The sequence below is a fragment of the Panulirus ornatus genome, chromosome 33 (assembly GCF_036320965.1).
Source record: "Panulirus ornatus isolate Po-2019 chromosome 33, ASM3632096v1, whole genome shotgun sequence".
NCBI lineage: Eukaryota > Metazoa > Arthropoda > Malacostraca > Decapoda > Palinuridae > Panulirus > Panulirus ornatus.
This window is the reverse complement of record NC_092256.1, coordinates 17197268-17218446: the sequence shown is the minus strand read 5'-3', so window position 1 is coordinate 17218446 and position 21179 is coordinate 17197268. Positions and strand designations below refer to the sequence as shown.

General features: G+C 36.3%; 1 protein-coding gene and 1 long non-coding RNA gene across 2 annotated transcripts; one reads left to right on the top strand and one right to left on the bottom strand.

Annotated features, from left to right (window-relative positions):
- The first annotated feature begins 3004 nt into the window (after window positions 1-3004).
- LOC139759503 (uncharacterized) lies at window positions 3005-7028 on the top strand. The gene is made up of 3 exons (XR_011715075.1): window positions 3005-3221; window positions 3336-3456; window positions 6736-7028. It is a non-coding gene; the product is annotated as an uncharacterized lncRNA (long non-coding RNA).
- On the bottom strand, window positions 4653-12126 carry LOC139759502 (uncharacterized). Its single transcript, XM_071681697.1, has 7 exons — window positions 11866-12126; window positions 11067-11232; window positions 10563-10624; window positions 9683-9853; window positions 8951-9100; window positions 7443-7655; window positions 4653-6590 (listed from the first exon to the last, which is right to left on the bottom strand). Exons 1-7 carry the CDS (start codon window positions 11962-11964, stop codon window positions 6438-6440), a joined length of 1014 nt encoding a protein of 337 aa, XP_071537798.1. The 5' UTR covers window positions 11965-12126; the 3' UTR covers window positions 4653-6437.
- Between the last annotated feature and the right edge of the window lie 9053 nt (window positions 12127-21179).

The following is a 21179-nucleotide window of genomic DNA, read 5'->3' as shown; positions in this document are numbered from 1 at the left end:
GTGGGTTTACCCCAGGGTGTTAGGACGGAGGGGGAGAAACGAGGTATGAGGAATTTCACCTGTCATATATATATATATATATATATATATATATATATATATATATATATATATCATACAAACCTCCAACAGCCAGGATAGAACCCAGGACCCCTGTGTAACAGTCGGTGCGTGTTTCTACCGTCGTCCCTCACAGACCAGCCTACCTAGACCTCCATACATTTGTCAAACTATCATATCCTAACCACATCGCTCACGCTTGTTACGCAGGGGAACAGGGTTCGATCCTGGCTGGTGGACATTTAAATGTTCTTGAAAGTGCGCTTTCATATGCACTTTGTTTATATATATATATATATATATATATATATATATATATATATATATATATATAATAATGAATCAACATATTTAGGTCTGCGTGCGTGTGTGATGTGTGTTGACGTTTCGAGAGTAGTGTGCGTTTCGCAAGTATCTCTCATCCCTGCCTACCTCCTATCCTCTTAATGTATTCTCTTGCTTCGCCAGTTCTCCCCAGCGTCTGCTTTCCCCGCTACATTTAAGCTATCCATCCTCACCCCCGCTATTCCTCCCCTCCCCTCTCCATTCTTCATGACCACCACACTCTCACTCCCAAGTCTCCTTCCCTGCTCCTCTTCCTCCTTCTCCTCTCGCAGTGGTGCGCCCTCTACCTCCCCACCTCCTATTCCCACATCCCACAATGTTCCTGTACCAGCCCGTGTCACACACACACACACACAGCACCAACCCTCCGACGACCGCAACTGCTAGTTTTCTCGAGTACACAACAGCAGTTAACGTTATGGTGTAATAAACCTCGCCCATTGTCATTAACTTGTGATAACTACGCAATAGCATTCGAGGCTATGATCTAATAATCCTCGCTTCATCTTTCTCATTCGTGATATTTTTTTTTTTTTATTCCGATGGATATCTTTGAGACCTCCATTAAGCTCTCGTTGGCAACTTACTCAGCTAGTGGCGCTTATAACGGATCGCTCCTTTGACCTCATGAGACTGACTGTAGGTTTGACCTGTTCCCATTTTTCTCGTTCTGACTTCCGTCTATCGTAGAATTATGAAATTCTATATGTCATAGTTATGGTATCTGGTCCACAGCCAGTGTGGGGAAGTTCGCGAACGGAGAGAATTAAGAGATTCGTCTCCTGTAAGAGGCCTGGACGATGTGATATCCAGATTATACGATGACGAAGACAAGAGAAATTGGCTATGATTTTCCACCGAGAGTATGGATACACAAAGGATCGATCAAGATCATGAGTTAAGGAGATAATGTGAGCATTAGGAGGTAACAGTAAACGCAATAGACATTCTTTCATTTAAGAAAACCCTAGCCCAGTTTTTCTAACCAAGAGTAACCAGTCTAGACTTCACCAAGGCGACTGTCCTTAATAAGCTTTAGAAGCAGCGTCCACTCCGCATAGCAACTTGGGTAAACGTCTCGTATGGAAAGTTAGCCACTACGTAAGTAACTTTCCCCATTTAAACACTCGCACCTCTCCCCCCGAGGTGAAACCTGGAGGGTTTTGTTATCACACTTCTCATTAGTTTTCCTCACAAGAATAAGTCATACTCTCTCTAACGTTGGACTTGACAGTTTGACGTACGGAGAGAGGTCTAAGGTAGCTAGGCTGGCTGCGAGGGACGACGGGATAAGCACTCCCGATCACCTATTGGACTTGAATCTGATCAAGTGACTCTCTCTCTCTCTCTCTCTCTCTCTCTCTCTCTCTCTCTCTCTCTCTCTCTCTCTCTCTCTCTCTCTCTCTCTCATGAGGCAAGTGCTACGCGCAACCCTCTCGCTTTATGACGTAATCTCGTCATAGGTACTCGTAGTTAGGTACGGTATCTGGCAAGAAGGGTTCTCACATTTCATTATTCCTGGCGTTTACCGAGAGTTTGTCACTTCTGAAAACTTTTGTGGGGCCGAGCTGCTGGCTGTACGTGGTTCAGTCATTCTCCGCGCCTTCTGCAGCAAGATTTTCAATATGAAACAAATCGCATGAGTGAATGTCCAGTTTTTATGTGAAAGCTAGATGTGTTTACGGTAGTCTAGAGTAGATCAATTAGAATTTTGTAGAGATGTATCTTTATGTTTGGAGGGGCTGAAGTAGTACTTGAACAATTTGTTAATTAGGATCTGATCATTCTGACTTTGGAAGTGACCTCCTGTAGTGATTTAAAAACAGAATCATATCTCAGTAATATGTATCCCGATGTGATGTTCGTATGGCAAATGTAAATGTAATAGAGAAAATTGTAACGACTTTATTTAGCTTTTAGCTTCACTTGGCAGTAAGAATTGATATGATTAATCCCTATCATAAATTCATTTCAGAATGGAACATGAAATGTATATGTAAAACTAGAGGTGAAAATAAGCACTAATGGTACATAGTTTTGGGAGCGGGGGGCTGGAAATCCTCCCCTCCCTTTTTTTAACTTTTCAAAAAAAAGGGGGGGGGGGAACAGAGATGGGGTCCAAGTGAGTGAGGATATTCCCTCTAAGGTTCAGTCCTCTATTCTTAATGCTACCTCGCAAACGCGGGAAATGGCGAATATGTATGAAAAAAAAAGTACATAGTTTTATACATTTGTTCGAAGCTGTACCGAGCTCCCGGTTTCGATTGGCCGAGATAAACGACTCCGTACGGCTTCAGTTAGCCTTCGAAGCGCTCACCGGGACTTCAGACGTGTCCCAGTTTTTGTCGGAGACTTTACGTTATACAATACGTCACAATATCTTATATAAAGTGATAAAAAAATCCTGTCCAGGACCACTCTGGTATTTATACCTTGGACTGTATTGTATGCGTGTCGTTGTGTACTTCATTTGTATGTTGTGTTTGTGCTTGTTATTTCGTTTGTATATACCGGCAAGTGTTCATGAAAGTGTGAGTATGTTGATATATTGTGTTAGTAAATGAGCGAGTGTCTTTTGCAAGATCGAAAGGGCTTGGGGATGTGGTGAGTCAGCTGTCAGGGATATCGTCGGCAGTCGAGACAGCGACGTCATCAGGTTCGAAGCCTCGGGTCGTTCTCTCCGCTACTCACACATACACCTGCCACCGTGTCTCTCCTCAACAAGATCTCGTTTGCTAGAGCATCTCTTAATAATCCTCTTCCCATATCACAGCTAAACAGAACCTTAAACATAGAATATGTTTAAGCAATGAAAAGTAAGTTTAAAAGAGGTTTAGCCCTTACTGGATATAAGAAAATACAATCTCTCCCTCTCTCTATGTATATGTATAGGTATATATTTATATATATTCTTTATGTTCTTACCCCAGGAACCCCTTTTACGGAGCTCTTGCAGTGCATAGGAAGCTGACCACGTCTACATGACGGGAACCCAGGTCAAGAAATGTTGTGATGTTGTGGTTTCTTTTGTAAGAGCAGGACAATAAAGGGGTAAGTGTTCACTGTCTTCAATTCAAGTTACATCTATTCGTAGGGATGAATGACATCCAGAACTCATATGAGATAGGTAATATGTTCAGAGAAGAACCTGGATGTTCTGGATCTGAGTGATACTAGGCTTAGATGGAAGAGGTAAGAATGGTTTGGGAATGAGCAACGGGCAAAGTCTGAGGTATGAAGGTGAGTGCAAAGAAAGGATTAATGTTTCTGATGAAGGAAGAGTTACGGGAATACGTTAAAGGAATGTAAGAGGGTTCCAAAGCAATGTGGGCGAGAAGGAAAGATTACAAAAGATGTATGATTGTTGGTGCTTCTATACCTGATAGTGAATAAGCGAATAAGTCAGAGGACTTTTTTGGAAGGACCTTAATAAATGCTTCAGCAATCGAAGTTTAGTGATGGGAAATTTGAATGCAAGAGTGGTTGATGTGGCAGTTGAAGGTATAAGGGGTTATGGAATACCCGGCGTAAATCATAAATGTATGTAGATAGCTTGTTATGTGCTGAAAAGGATTGGTGACTGGGAATACCTGGTTTCTAAAACAAAAGTGCATACACAAGTTTACATGGTAGGTCAAGAAGGTGCAGGGGCCAAAACAAAAGGAAAAATGGGGTGAGAAAGTATCGGTAAACTTCATGGAAAATTGAAGATAAAAAGTAGATGAATAGCGAGAGGAGCACAAGAGAACAAGTAGGAGCACATGTGAGGAAAGATGAAAAACTGAAAACAAGCAAATGATGTGAAAAAGATATGGAATGAGGGAGTGTAATGCCTCCAAGACCTCTTTTATCCTTACATCCCAGATTCAGTATATTCCTTTTCCATACATAATATGACCAGTCAGTTGCCCTGCAACTCATGCTGCATAGACCTGATAACATTTTGCTGGTTATCTTTCATATCTGTACCTTTTATCTTATCCAGTGGCTCCTCTCCCATTTTTAAGCAGTCAGCCTTAATGCAAGGCATTTTCTTCTCTAAATTACTCATGCTGTTTGTCATGACTATTCCTTCACAGCTGCACACCTTTATGAGTGGTTTGTTCTGATTAGGTACTTATGTCGTTTTGTCCTTTATAAGTTCACTTAATCATGTATCATGTTTCAAGCAAATAAATCTATATTCATCAGATCCATTTGTTAAATACTTAATGTCTAATTAACAAAGGAAAACAAAACAAAAATGATGGGTGTGCAATTCATTTATTTAAGAAAATCAAGCATCTGATAAACAGCACAGCCTTACAACCTACACCTTTACCTGGCATTCACTATAAATTCTCTATGTACTGCCACACCAACACATGAAAAAACTGGTTTAAAGACAAACTAGTACCTAAAGTATTGCAGTACTCCTTGGGTAAGACTATTTAAAAAAAGATCATAATTGCAACACCTTGGTAATAAAAATCACAATACAGTGCAACAGATTAGCAAAAAGCTATATCTATAAAGACTTATCAACACCTGTTAATAAAGTACCTTAATCTTGGCACACCCTATGTAGGTAGCACATGGTAGGCAGCCACCAACAAGGAGAGCACATTACTGGTACTACCCAGCTGGGTATCAGGAGGGTTAGTGACAGCAGCTTAGTAAGCCAGTACTACAGTTGTTGTCAAGATGCACTCCTCTGACCAAAGTAACTTTTTTCTTTCTGCTTCACCCACATGTGGACTGCTGGCATTCTATCCACAAACATACAGTCTTGTCACACATAACACCTGATAACAATTAACTCACATAGCTCATTCTTCACTACCCTAGATTTTCCTGTGGAAAGCACCATGTGTTAGCGATGCTTTTTGACAGTGTTAGGAGTAATAGATAAAAGTAATAGGTAGGAATATTTGATGGGAGCATCAGGTAGAAGTAGTTGGTAGGAACATTAGGTAGGAGCCTCTGAAAACACTGTGCTATGGTTGCCCTCAGCCAGTGGCCTGCCAAGGGCAAGGCATGTTAGACTAAGAGGCACTAGAGTTCACCAGTTATGGAGACCCTTTTGCCATGGCCAGTGTCTTGAGGGAGTTCCCGAGGGGAATGGGCATTAGAGATAGACAGATGTATAGATACGCTATAATGAAGTAATATATTTCCAAGTTATTACAGTTTCTTTTAATGACCAGTTCAGTGAAAAATGCCACACTGATTGATAATTATATCAACTGATAGAATTTTTATTATGGTTTGAAACTACATAGGAATAAAATTGGCAAAAGTCAAGGTTTCACTTTAGTCTAATTATATGGTTGTAAAGTATCTGATGCTCTTAAAGCAATGAGACATCTGCTACCTGATTACCATTATATCCTAGACACCAAAAAAATTCCTTATCCTTTTATGTGATCCTTACAATCCAATATTGGACTCTTCAAACACTGGAGAATAGCATGATATAGCTTGGTGTGCTTTCTAAGAACCAGAGTAGATCATATATTTCTTTTTGAAGATTGCTTAACTAATCTAGGTGCAATATGAGTATCATTTATTTTTGCAGAAATAATGGAATATACTTTAGGAAGTTCTGCTGTACAAAATTATTCTTTATTTATTACAGTAAAACATAGTTTCATTACATTTTGACCCATCTACAAATATGTTCAATCTGTTTTCATGAATAGCATCATGCTCTAGGAATTATCTTTTTTGTTATTCTCCAGCTGAGTTCAATTCCAAAACACTTGCATTAATTGCATATGGCATTCTTATAGTAAAAGCTTTAGGGAAATTTAGAACATTCATTAAGTATTAAAAAACATTTTGTTAAGGTTCAAATATACTCGGACCACAATCTGTGGATCATGAAATACAAGACCCTTAAATCCTTAAAGATCTAAAATCCAATCTTGCATCATCCTCAGGATTAAGGATTTTTTTATACTCTACCAATGCTACATTATCAAATGATGTTTTGCTGTTACATATCATTGAAGTATGCATCTTATTCTCACCACAAAATATACTACAATATCTTAATGCTGTGGCTTAGCGGGTGTGGATTTGCTAAGGATGGAATGTAGAGTTGATGTGATGGCAGAAGGGTGATTGGTATGACGTGCGAGTGACTTCTCATGTTCTGCTAGATCTTCACATCTCTTTGATGCTTCCTTCATTGATTTTATTATCTGTTAAAAGATTTTTTGTTAGTTATCTGTGGTGTAGTCTGATGAAGTACAATCTCTCCATCACCCTGCACTGATTACCCTGTATTTCATTGTTAACTTAGTACTTAAGTGTTTTACATAATTCTTTGCTCTTTTTCCTTTACAGTGGTGCTGTCACTACATATATTCAGTCCCGTGCCAAACTCACACTCGTTTTACATTTCTACAACCTGAGTCCCCTAAGATTCTTATAATTAAAACATTTCACTGCTTTACCAGGATAAGGTTGATTAAATGTTTTCTTTTTTCATGTACTTACATGCCTTCTCCCCAGTGTATATCATTATTCAGCCTCAGGATTACTCTTTACAAGTAAGATCTTTCTTAAGACTGTGTATCTCCTAGTGGTCAACACAATCCATCAATATCAATGCTACCCATTAAAAATGCAGGTGTACTCTCATTTCTCTTTACTCAGAACCTGAACAGAACCCTTTTTTTTTTTCAGGTACTGTACCAATTCATATAACACTGAAATTCTAATATCAAATATCCTTTATAGTACAATATCAATTGCCTTTCCTCTTTATATCATGCAAACTTTCTTTCAAATTATGCTGTTTTAACTTATTTCTAGGATCTAACTACTACAATATGCTCTAATCACAAAAGAGTTCTTTCATCATTCTTTTTACTCTCTTCATATCACTCTGTACTCTATACCTAATTCTTTGTTTATAACCAAAAGGTAGTTTACAAGTAAAATTTTCCCTTTATTACTGGTACCACTTTGAACTTATCTCATCTTTAGTTTGCTGTAGACACCTAAATCATTTATCAACAGTAGTAACAATGACAAATTATTAGATTTACCTCAGTTATTGTAGCTAGCTTTGAGTTGCTTTCATGAACTAGTGGCCCTGTGTTTGGAAGCTCTAACTGCTTTGTGGACGTTGTCCAAGGAGCTATGTATGCTGTATATACCCCTTGAAAGAGATCTAGTTGTTTACTAAGGCCTGATAAACCTTGACAAACATCTGCTTGTAATTGATGATGTTCTTCTTCAGACAACCTTACTTTCCACCGCTGAAATGTTGAAAAGCATTCAGTTGAGTAGCAGCAAAATCCTTATAGAAAGTATATCATTACAATATTCAAAACATAAGCCATGAACAGATTGAGTATTACGAGGTTAGAATAGTATTTCCAACAAATTTTCAAACCTGAGACCATTACACAGTAAATTTCTTAATAAAGGCAGATTAAAAATTCACACAACTCACCACAAGATGTATGTTAAAAGAAGGTACTCTACAAAATGAAAATAAAGCCTTGGAAAAATACCAACTGCTCAACCACCATTGCAAAATATTATTCATCAATACTACGGACATAAGTGACAATGCTTAATGTTATCCTGAACCTTGTGTACTCCAGTAAACCAATATCATTTTACAAAATTTTTTACATTCTAACTACAGAGTTTGCTTAACAATCACCTTCAAGTAACCCTTGTCACAAATGTGTTTACATTTTTTCTGCAATAAGGATGCATACATTTTAAACTTTACCCTTTCATATCTTCTCATTATCTCCTTCAATACTATAAATGAAGAATAATGTAGCATGACAGTTACTCATGTCACAAGGAAACTTTGAACTATATGTAAAGTTAGTCTGCACTTATCTCAGTATCTTATCTTTGATCACAGTCCTTAAGTTTTACACCACTGCTTGCAATTCTTGCATCAAAACTAATGAGTCAGTACCCAATATACACCATCTCACTAAAATGCAAAAGCAATATCTTACTTTGAAAGCTGAGTTGCATATGCAAAGTCTTCAGAAAACAGAAGTCTCTGTGTACCCTATTATAAGAATTACAATATCATCACTTGAAGTATTCACTAATAAATCATGCATACTGGTTCAGAAATCACATAACTTCCTTTATTTTCCAAAAAAAAACATTTTTCATACCTCTGTTTCTAACTTCCCCACTATATCACTGCCAGTGTGATGATAAACATGACAAAGTATGATTTACACTTCATATACATAACAGCCCACCAACAAATATATTAAGTTTCCAATTTTTATCAGATAGATTCTCATCATTTTTGGGCACCTACCTCATGAAATTAGTTCAGAAAAATATTGTAATATATCTTTTCAGAGAACTGCTATCCTAATCTTCTGATATCAATAAAGTTTTAGTTCTGAGTGAATATACATTTAAGGTGCATCATATGCAATTAATAACTCCAGGCTGTTAGAGCAGTGATACCAGTCAATAAGAAAGGCACAAATAATAGATTTCCTTTCCTCTTTTATTAAAACAAATAAATAGATGCATTTACTAAGGGGTAGTAAAAACAAACCTCTTCCATAGCATTATATTTTTCTAGCTGACTATTGACCTGGTCTTTCCTTTCCAACAGCAGATCAGGATAAGAAATGTGGCCTCCATGTTTGCACCATGCTCGATACTTTTCCCTTAGGTCTCCTGGTATTATGCTCACTCCTCCTTCCTAAATATATGGGAAATGCTTGTTATATTCAAGGTTAACTTTTAACGGCAGAGCAAAATAAATGACAAAAATTTTTGTAGATACAAGTAATGTGGAAATAAGAATTTGCGTATCTATCTAACTATCCTTTTCTACCATTAAATGATATCCTAGTCCTCCATAAGATTGAGGTGATTAATATTCATACCTATCTTGTACAAGAATCATGTAAATGGCAACAAAAAAGGCTCGGCTGGCAAAAGGAATAGACTGATAAGCAACTTCCTTCCACATTTTTGAAGTTGATCAAACTTTTCATAAGAAACATAATGATTAACTTTTCTGGGCCTAAAATAATTGATATGAATGACAGAATATCAAGCATAGTCATTAGTTCTTATCATGACAAAATTTTGGAATAAAAAAAAAAATGCTTCATGAAATGCATGAGAAAGATGTGCAATTATTGACAGCTGCGTTACAGACAAGAAAAAGAAAATCCACTTTGATATATTCAAATGTTACAGAAAAAAGTTAAAAGTAAACTGTAAGGATTTCAAATTGAATACAGCAACAGCACACCAAATTAAGTTGTGTGCTAACCTTTAGTGTTGGCTGTAGATATGGTGAATGAGCCAGGCGGTCTAGAAGCATGTCTGCAGTGTTTGATTCAGCTTGCTGCTGAGAGGTCAAGGGTAAGAACTGAAGTAAGCGCCATATGCTATCTAAGCACATGCACCAAAACTTCAGTTGGAGTGCTGGTGGTGCTGTACCCTGGATTATTTACGCAAAGATTATTTTAGTGAAGAAAGAATAACTCACAAGAAGAATATCTCTTCGAAAAGTGATATTTCAAAGAAAGAAAGCATAATCCTAGTTATACATAGTAACTTCAAAAAAGTTAATCCTCAGTTATCAATTACTTTAGGACAGAAAGCATAATCCTAGTTATACTGATATAACTTCAGAAAAGTTTATAATCCTCAGTTATTTGATTATGACAGAAAGTATAATTCTAGTTAAAGGAATATTTGAAATATCTATTCAAAGGATATTCTAGAACAGAAAACTGTCATAATCACAGGAACAGCTGTTTAAAAGTACTGTATAAAAAATGAGTATAATTATAATGGAAGACATTTTCCTTGCTAGTAAACAGTCTGTTTGACCCAAGGGACAATTCAGTTTAGCATTTTTTAGCATCTAAAAGATCTTTAAACGAAAAGCAAACAGATAGCAATTACCAGCTGTTAATCTGCTTATAAAGACACTTGCATAACTTTCATTAAAAGCTGTAATTCATATGTGTGACGAAAGCTTAGGGGAAATACTATGACAGTAATTTAGAAGATATGTAAAGAAATATACTGATGTATTGAAATGAAGGCTAAACATTAAATCTTTGCTTTGATATCATCATTATACACACAAATAATATTACAATATTCATGGATCAGAATACTAATGAAGTCCTCTTGCTTACCTCAATGACCTCAGAATCCCCTGGCTGACAGATGCCCATACATGACAAGCTCTGCATTATTCCTGAAGAAAATGCAAAGGTGAATCAAATATACCATTCAGGTAGATGCCAGTAGCTTTTAATTTTCAACTACTGCTTACAGTCTTTCAGATAACATTAATCATAGAATCAAATACAAGAACTTAAGCAAATAGAGAAGACAGCACGAAACTAGTTTTGTAAGAGCATCGGAAAATACCGAATATACTGTCAAAAGACAGAATGAGGGAACAAATATGGAAGAGGAGAATGAAATCTTATATACATCTGTTCCTCCTTCCTTTGGGGTTGTCTGATAAATTGGTAACCTGACTGAGGTATACATATATTCGTTATATTAATGAGAGCGCCTTGATTTGTGTGTTTACTTCTCTGGGCTGTATTATATAATGCAAAATATCTTGTATCATCATTAGGGAAGTTAAGAGAAAATCTAGCCTGAACAATATATAGATAACTTCTTACTCTGTGTATGTGTGTGCTCTGGTACTGTTGGTAAATCAGCTGCCTCTGTTGGACACAGATAACTCAGAACCCACATCATGAGGTTTTTCCTCGGGCTACCTGGAGTTACTAACACTGAACGAACCCAGCTTCGCTCCAGAGTCTCTAAACCCTTATATTCAAGAATCTGTAAAATACAAATAAGATATAACTCCTATTGGGAGCACACACTTACTCCTGGTAATTCTAAGAATGATTAATTTACTGTACTTTCTCTGTAATGGTAAATCCTGTCTATCTCTGACGACAGTTATGTTGATTATTACAAAGCAAATGAAGCTTATGTAATATAAAAATTACTTCATATATCTTCAAAAATTACAAGCCAATATGTATGTACCTGCCATGTCAGGATTCAAGTTACAGCTTTATTGTGCTATCATGACAGCATTCAACATTAAGAGTAATTTATCCACATCTGAATATGTTTTGTGTCTGTTTTACTTATTCAATTCAAAAATAATGATTTGTAAGCAGCTTAGTGTGATGTTTTGAAGCTTTAGGGTACGTTATTATGCAGTCTTGAAAGTCCTCTGCCGCAACTGTTTGCATGACTCTCTGAATATAGTAGACCCTACTACCATATAAATATACTACCGAGATATGATAATGACTTGATATATATCCCGTGTAATAAAGTAACATACATGACTGTACTGACTGCACTAACATTGTCTACCTTACTTTAGCAATATTTAATACAGTATTTAATACACCCGCTTGATATATACGTGAAAACTGTCAGCCATGCTGAACCTACCTCTAACTGATTAATGATATATGTAATTGCATCATCTTCTCTGAACTGAGGCATATTTTCTCCATACCGTTTCCTTGGGCGTTTCAAATTCAGCGACATGTTTTCTTTAAACGTCAGCCAGAGAGAAGTTAATAGTGCCGAGAGTAGACCGAAACACTTTGACAAACTCGCTTATCATTATTTACATATGTGCAACATATATATACATTTAACTATGAACGTATAGTTGTCTGTAAACCTTTCATTTTAGCAACATCGTCTCTCCTGCGTCCCTAGTACCTTTGGTTCTATATACTTTAACATGTGGTGGGCGGGCAAGTTCCGTTGCATTGTATTGCTTACCCTAGTCACATTACTGGGATAACGTGGACAGAATAAGATTTCTGATATTTTCTCCTAAAAGCATTATATTCAGCATAACCTTTAACATCATGAAAAATTGTACGTGTGTGTGTGTGTGTGTGTGTGTGTGTATGCGTGTGTATTTTTTGGTTACTTATTTGTGTTTTCTATACAAAAGCCAGTAAACTGCTGTGATATTCTTCCGTGAGAAAACTACGTGAAATATATATATATATATATATATATATATATATATATATATATATATATATATATATATATATATATAATATATATATATATATATATATATATATATATATATATATATATATATATATATATATACATACATATATATATACATATACATATATATATATATATATATATATATATATATAGAGAGAGAGAGAGAGAGAGAGAGAGAGAGAGAGAGAGAGAGAGACGAACCTACCTACGATTTCAATAAAATTTTGCCATTAGGTTGGGGTAATGAGTATTATTCACAGCATAATTTGCTTGATTCATGAACGATACTGTTCTTTTCTACCACTATGAAGATTACATAAATGTCAATCTTGGATTCATCTGGAAATGTTTTTATCTACTTAGCCAGGATTCTTTTAAATATTTCTTTGCTTGTTTCTGGAAAGTCTTTTGATGCTTTGGACAGAAGTTAAATTGTTATAAAGCTGTCTCCATTTTTATTGTTGAGTTCACACACACATATATATATATTATACTTAGTCGCTGTCTCCCGCGTTAACGAGGTAGCGCAAGGAAACATACGAAAGAATGGCCTAACCCACCCACATACGCATTTATATACATAAACGCCCGCACACGCATATATATGTGTGTGTGTGTGTGTGTATATATATATATATATATATATATATATATATATATATATATATATATATATATGTTTTATTTGCTTTGCTTTTGCTTTGTCGCTGTCTCCCGCGTTAGCGAGGTAGCGCAAGGAAACAGACGAAAGAAATGGCCCAACCCACCCACATACACATATATACATACACGTCCACACACGCACATATACATACCTATACATCTCAACGTATACATATATATATATACACACACAGACATATACATGTATACACATGTACATGTACATAATTCATAGTCTGCCTTTATTCATTCCCATCGCCACCCCGCCACACATGAAATAACAACCCCCTCCCCCTCATGTGTGCGAGGTAGTGCTAGGGAAAAAAAAAACAACAAAGGCCACATTCGTTCACACTCAGTCTCTAGCTGTCATATAATAATGCACCGAAACCACAGCTCCCTTTCCACATCCAGGCCCCACAGACCTTTCCATGGTTTGCCCCAGACGCTTCACATGCCCTGGTCCAATCCATTGACAGCACGTCGACCCTGGTATGGTATACCACATCGTTCCAATTCACTTTATTCCTTGCGCGCCTTTCACCCTCCTGTATGTTCGGGCCCTGATTGCTCAAAATATATATATATTTTTTTGCTGTCGCTGTCTCCCACGTTAGCGAGGTAGCGCAAGGAAATAGACGAAAGAATGGCCCAACCCACCCATATACACATGTATATACATACACGTCCACACACACAAATATACATACCTATACATCTCAGTGTACACATATATATACAAACACAGACATATACATATATACACATGCACATAATTCATACTGTCTGCCTTTATTCATTCCCATCGCCACCTCGCCACACATGGAATAACAACCCCCTCCCTCCTCATGTGTGCGAGGTAGTGCTAGGAAAAGACAACAAAGGTCCCATTCGTGGGGAAAGGGAGCTGTGGTTTCGGTGCATTATTACATGACAGCTAGAGACTGAGTGTGAACGAATGGGGCCTTTGTTGTCTTTTCTAGCACTACCTTGCACACATGAGGGGGAGGGGGTTGTTATTTCTTGTGTGGCAGGGTGGCGATGGGAATGAATAAAGGCAGACAGTATGAATTATGTACATGTGTGTATATGTATATGTCTGTGTGTGTGTATATATATATATATATATATATATATATATATATATATATATATATATATATTTTTTTTTTTTTTTTTTTCAAACTATTCGCCATTTCCCGCATTAGCAAGGTAGCGTTAAGAACAGAGGACTGGGCCTCTGAGGGAATATCCTCACCTGGCCCCCTTCTTCCTTCTTTTGGAAAATTAAAAAAAAACAAGAGGGGAGGATTTCCAGCCCCCCGCTCCCTCCCCTTTTAGTCGCCTTCTACGACACGCAGGGAATACGTGGGAAGTATTCTTTCTCCCCTATCCCCAGGGATATATATATATATATATATATATATATATATATATATATATATATATATATATATATATATACGTTGAGATGTATGGGTATGTATATTTGCGTGTGGGGACGTGTATGTATATACATGTGTATGTGGGGGGGTTAGGCCATTCTTTCATCTGTTTCCTTGCGCTACCTCACTAACGCAGGAGACAGCGACAAAGCAAAATAAATAAATAAATATTTGTTTTCCAAAGGACTATTGCAGCTCTAGTTACACCAAAAGTGTTGTTCCACAAAACTTGTAATTCTACATCACTAAAGGTTACATTTTCTCGGAAAGGCAGCTGGGATTTCATATAACCCATGGAGCTTAATTTCTCTTAAGCTTTGTTGCCCTGCTTATATCATTTGAGTCATAGACAGATAAAGAGAGAGAGAGACTGTTTACCAGTAAATACCATCAATGAAAAAATTTTTGAGACAGGGTTAGGGTAGAGACTGGATGACACTGAGATAACCAAAAGTTTGAGGTACATGTAACTTGAACCGAGATGAAGTATATGCAAACTTTTATGCTCTTTATACCAATCAAAAGATTTAGCTCATTAGGCCAAGGTTAGATAAAAGGGCATTGTTGTGACTAATCACTTACAACAAAAGGTGTTACCAGATTCTGCCTACACATGATTACACACCAGGCTAGAAATCACTCTCTGCAAGGTCGTATCATCATGAACAGACAGAAAGTAGTACAATTTTGTTATCTTCCCAGTCCAAAAGGAGTCCATCATTTCAATACTCTAGTATGGTATACAGCTTCAAAACTGCAGGAACCCAATGAAAAGGATCCCTCAGTTATACAATGATAATAATAAATGAGATATTCAATTATTGCTTCTCCAAAGGCAGTGGACACCTTCTAATCTTCATATCTTCAGAATTAGTCCTGAGAATTCATTAGACTTTAACAATAAGGATACAGTTATTAATACAATCCGCAATATAAGGAAAAAATATTTATTGAAATAGAGAACATAACGACATCAGCTCTCAGTGCTATATGTTTACTGCTAGTGTTTACTTATGCAGTTTCTGTGAATGTGATGGAGTAAAGCACTGACAGCAAATGCAAGTAATCTATGTATGTTTGTAAATCGTACTGTCACCTTGTTAAGTCAAGAAAAATGAGTGAAAATCTATACTTGCTCTTTTTTGTAAATACAGTATAAAATAAGAGAACAATGCTAATCCAGATTACTTGATATTCATCTACTTTAACATTATTGCATGAAAATCAGATTTCTCTAGGCATGAAAATTAGCTGGAATACACACTGTAACTCCACATCATCATTGACTGGAGAACAATTGCTTGCATGTGATCCTGCACCCTACTGGCATATGTGACTAGACAATAATCTTTGTACTTTTTCTTTACCATGGAAGTATAATTTTATATGTAGGGCCTAATTCCACCTGGTGGAGCTAAACAGTGTTTGTGCAAGTACTATTTCACACGAAATATATGGATATATAGTGTAAGATAAAGCTAAATTTATTTACCAAATATGACTGAAAGGCAGATAGCTTCATAAGAAAGTTGATGATTACTGCATCATTTCACACAAAGATCCAAAAGACCAAATGAATTAGCAGATTCTTTTGGTGCATCTGAAACAACCAACTTCAGCCACCTGTCAATCATTATATCTCCCTCCCTAACTGGCCAACATAATGTCCCTTGAAAAATTTGTTTTTCACCATTCCTGGGTAACACATCTTTAGAACTTCCTCAACACGTGACTAATATTCATTCTATCCTTTATATATCCTAAAGTGTAATGTTATAACTTGTTACTTAATATCTATTATATGATGCACATCCAATACTCTTATTCAGCTATTCCAGTGAAATTTTTAGTTATGATTTAAAAACATCTGATGCTTGTCATTTTAGATTTAAGACATCAAAGATAATGGTCACAGGCAACTACAAATGCTTTAAAAGAAAATCAATTAGTGTGCATTTTCAGTATGTCCACAGCACCTTGCTTCATTATAGTACTGAAAATCCAATTCTGCCACTAATTTCCATAAGTTGTAATACAAGTAACTTGAAATCTTTAAAAATATCTTGATCTTTGCTCCATATGTAGTATGGTAACTTTCTTAATCTTATTGCAATGTGGACATAATTCAAGACAAAACATCTCAGTGTTTTCCCTCAAAAAGCCTTGAATCTTTCTCAGAGAAAATGAAGTACCATCACTGTCAAACTTATCATGTGAAAGGCCATTGTTGCACAATACATTTTTAGAAATCTATCGTTCAAAGACTATGTTCACACTAGAAGAAGCCACAGAGGTGATCATTTGTTAGGGTTAGGGGGCACCTTTTCATTCCTATAAGCTAGCAAAATGTGGAATCTTTTTCAAGCTTCTACTAGTTCTCTGCTTATACTGTAACAAACATGGAGATATTTGGTGTACTCAAAATCACAATGAGCATGGACAGACTCTTATGTTTTAATCTTTTTGTCTTTATACACTGCACTGCCTAAATTCATCATCATACTTTGCAGTTTTAAATATCTAAGATTTGTGTTTCAAGCCTTAATATACTGTAAAATTCCAATACCCCCAGTTTAAATGGTCAAAATCATGATTTACCACTTCTATCTTTACTTGTCATAGAATAACAGGGTAATGTTACTTCTATAATAATATCCCATAATCCTGATACCAATTAGTTTTAGTTTCCTTAATATCAAAATCATTCTAATCACATTCTGTAGAACCATATCTTAATCAGAATACATTTTCCAATATCAGAATACTGTGAATCAGGTTCCCCAATATATAAAATAAGACATGATCCAATATCATAACCTTGTTTACTGGGTTTGAAAATAATTCTACTTATACAAAGCATTCCAGTTTTTATACCCAGTGACCTATATAATCCAATTCAGAGAAATATTTAGTAGGATTTTGAAATCATATAACCTCATTCACAATATCCTCTCAAATCAGAAGCAATTTCTAATCTTACTCTTAAAGCCTGGTTAAACAATTTTAATGTTTATGATAACTTTATAATTCACTGTATATGTTCAATGTAAAGAGATGAACATCACATTAAAGGGTTGGGCAATATGAATTCCCTATAAAATCAGTCAAGGATAAAGTTCTAGTAATAAACTTTCAACCTTATGCCTAGGTAATTTCTAATGTTTCAAGTAGTTACATGAAAAAATAATCATATTCTGATTATCTACAATGCTGATGCAATTGATTTTGGACATCATACCATCAGCTTTAGACTCCAACACTGCAATGTACCTATCCAACAAGTAAAATCAATTGCCAACTTACACCCTCTTAAAAAAAATACTTAATTCCAAATAAATTGTACTCAAGTATAAACATGAGCTTTAAATTCAACCTACAAGAATTTACAACCATTACCACTTACATTGTAGATGTAACTAAAACCCTAGGTGCTGTGCCAAACAACAGTGCTGCTGGAATCTTCAATTGGAATTTATGTCAATTCATCATCTGATATCAAACAACAGAAAAATATGTTGCTAAGTATTAGATGGATAAAAAATTAACAATCAAGTAGATATGGCATTAAATATATACACAAAGCAAATGAATAAAGTAAACTTGGCTTGCCCACTCAGATGTTAAGCACACAGAAAGATAACAGTGTTCCTCTCAAGTAACCACTTACTTCACTAAGGCTGTGAGGCTGTCTAGGAACATTTTATTACACGCCCCCTATACTTTCCCTCCAGCACTGCTTTAGACTGAGAGCTTACTGACCTACCAGCTATCATCCTAAATAATCCAAGGTATTTTCATTTTCTTACCTGAAAAATTGGTGATGGTCCAGCCAATCTGATTTATCCTTGGTATTCTTCATTTTCAAAGGGCTTAAATGTATATAAAAATATGCTGTATAGTACAGGGTATATCAGTTTCAGTATATATGTGTGTGCATATGCAATCATTTTGACTACTGACTTCATATTTTCTGAAGGTGCCTTTGCAGTTATGAAAGAGCTATACATAAGTGAGGTGTATGCATGTTTAATGTCTGGCTTTCAGTCCATGTAAAAGAGTCCATCCAAGAGAGGGGTTCTTTGTTGGAGGAAACGATCAAGTGTACAGAGTGTGACTTACAAATTCTGCAAAAGCCACCCTGTCATTCTATAAAGGGCCAATGAATTGTTCAGTAATTAATCATATTCAAAACTTCCGCACCAGATAAAATAATGTGTGCCATACAGGAAACAATAATAAGAAACACTTACATAGATACATAAATTTCTTTCATAGTTAAATGCCTTTCCTGCTTTAGAAAGGGAGTGTTAGGACCAAATGAACAATGACCTCATTTGTCCATGTCCAGTCTTTAGATGTCTTGGAAAATGTACCAAAATCAAAGTCTACCATCTGCAGCCAAGCTTACAGACTACACCACGATTCACCTTGACACTTTAAATGGCCAGATTCAGCCATTTGGCAGTATGCTGCCTGCTCCCCACCATAGACCACATAAATCCAGCTCATTCAGTCTAATGCACATCCTCTATCTACCTAAATATTCAGGCCCCAATACCTAAAGCCTTCTTCAATCCACATTTCCATCTCCTCGCTCTTCACCTTGCTCCCCCCACTCGTGAAGTGTAGATTCTCTTTGTTAATTTTTCTCCATTCATCCTCTCCATATGCCTGAACCACTCCTGATCAGCCTTCTCAATCAGACTGCACTTACCATCAAATTTCTCAGACACTCATTCTATATGGCCTTCTCAATCAGACTGCACTTTCTATCAAATTTCTCTTACACTGTCATTCCATACACAATCAACCTGCCTCATGCCACATGTCATCCTAAGGCATTCCTTTCCAACATATCCACCCTCTTCTTTTCTTACCACACTACAGGGACCTCCCCTTCCATATGTGTTAAGAGAAAATTTGGCATTAAAAGAGAGTAATGGTGAAAGAAAAGATAATGAAAGCTTTGCGCAAGATGAAATGAGAAAGCATCAGGAGCAGATAAGACTTACAATAAGTTTCTCAACATATGTATGACCCATGAAGAGGTGCAGCACACAGGTTAAGAAGTTGATAGAAGATTCCTGTGGGGATGTAGACATTCTATTTTTTGTGTGCCAATGTTCTAATTACATGATGTAAAGCCAAAGAAGTCAGTTTTGATGAGGCTACATCATCATCGACAAATGAATAGTAATACAGCCTCCTCATGAACTTTCTCACTCCAAAGGAGTAAACACTTCTTTGTTCCTGCATGGAGTGCAACCTTAAAACAGCAGGATCCTCATAAAATGTGTTCTGGGCTTAATCAAGCACATATCCTGGGTAATAGAGCCGAAAGAATACTCCCTACATTTTCCCTACATTTAGAAAGAAAAAAAAAACAGGAGGGGCAAAAGTGGGTTGCTGGACAGTCATATGTTCCTTGTGCTACCTCACTAAAGTAGGAAATGGCAAACATGTGTGAAAGAAAAAACTATGTGGGTGTTAATGGACTCCATCTACTCAAGCTTACATCTGACAAGGCTGCATCATTGTCAGTTAACGAAAGAGAATACAGTCTTCTCAAAGAACTTGCTTCAAAGGAGTCCATCTTGCCCTAATACTAAGTATTGAGAAGCCTTGGAGTTGAAGAAGCCCTGGAAAAAGGGTCCTGAGTAACACCACGACCCTTTCAGAAAGAGACTGGTGTATTCATGAGTAAAAAATTGATAAATCTATATAAATATATCTCTATATATCTATCAATAATTTACCAAGGAAATAAGAGGCAAAGGGTGACCAAAGTTTTGATCGACATAAAGGTACAGTTCTATATGAGATATATATGAGTCAGAGTACAAAAATTATAGAATCGTAGTTCTGAAGAATGTGTCGGTAAATGTTTATGAGATATTTATGCATTATACATGACAGCTAGAGAATGAATGTGAGAGAATGACACCTTCGTCTGTTTTCTGTGGGAAACATTGAACAAGTACGAAAGATTAAAAAGATGTATGCATAAGTGGAAATGCCATGTTTCTGCAGGGAAGACTATTCAAGACATCAAACATGTTGTACATATCATGTCCTTTATCAGTCTTCCAAATTGTAATATACATATATATATATAGGAAGGACGGAGAGGAGGGACTTGATCATATCTGATATGCGTGATTCAGCAAGTAACACGAGGATATAAATTTACTGTATATTTTGTATAAAGAAGAAAATATTCAAGGTTATTATATATCATGCTGGATATGTCCTTCACAAAATCTCTATAGAAAAAATAACATGCATGTCTGTGTGTGATTTCCCTGTTCATATTTGACAAAGCAGTCAACTATTAGTATGGTATCAAATCTATATAACCCATTGCTAGGTACGTAAACAATAGAAAAATTTAATGCTTCAGCTGGTATATGCACCTTTCTTATAATATCAACTACAAACATGATTGTGCAAGGGAGGAATGTAAGGACAGTGTCAAGTGGAGAATCTTTTGCTGTGGCCAACTCCTAATGGGAATTCCTAGAGGAAACGAGCATCAGAGACAGGTATGATGTATGTAGATAAAACATGAGCAGTGAACCAAATTTATCATAAACTATGATGTTTACCACAAAG

What these genes read in the sequence shown, in the direction of transcription:
- LOC139759502 (XM_071681697.1), bottom strand. Translation starts at nt 11,964, where the DNA reads ATGTCGCTGAATTTGAAACGCCCAAGGAAACGGTATGGAGAAAATATG. An exon ending in ATCTACAGCCAACACTAAAG is followed by an intron (nt 9,101 to 9,682) that starts GTTAGCACACAA and finishes CCATATATTTAG; the next exon opens with GAAGGAGGAGTGAGCATAAT. An exon ending in AGCTAGCTACAATAACTGAG is followed by an intron (nt 6,591 to 7,442) that starts GTAAATCTAATA and finishes ATCTTTTAACAG; the next exon opens with ATAATAAAATCAATGAAGGA.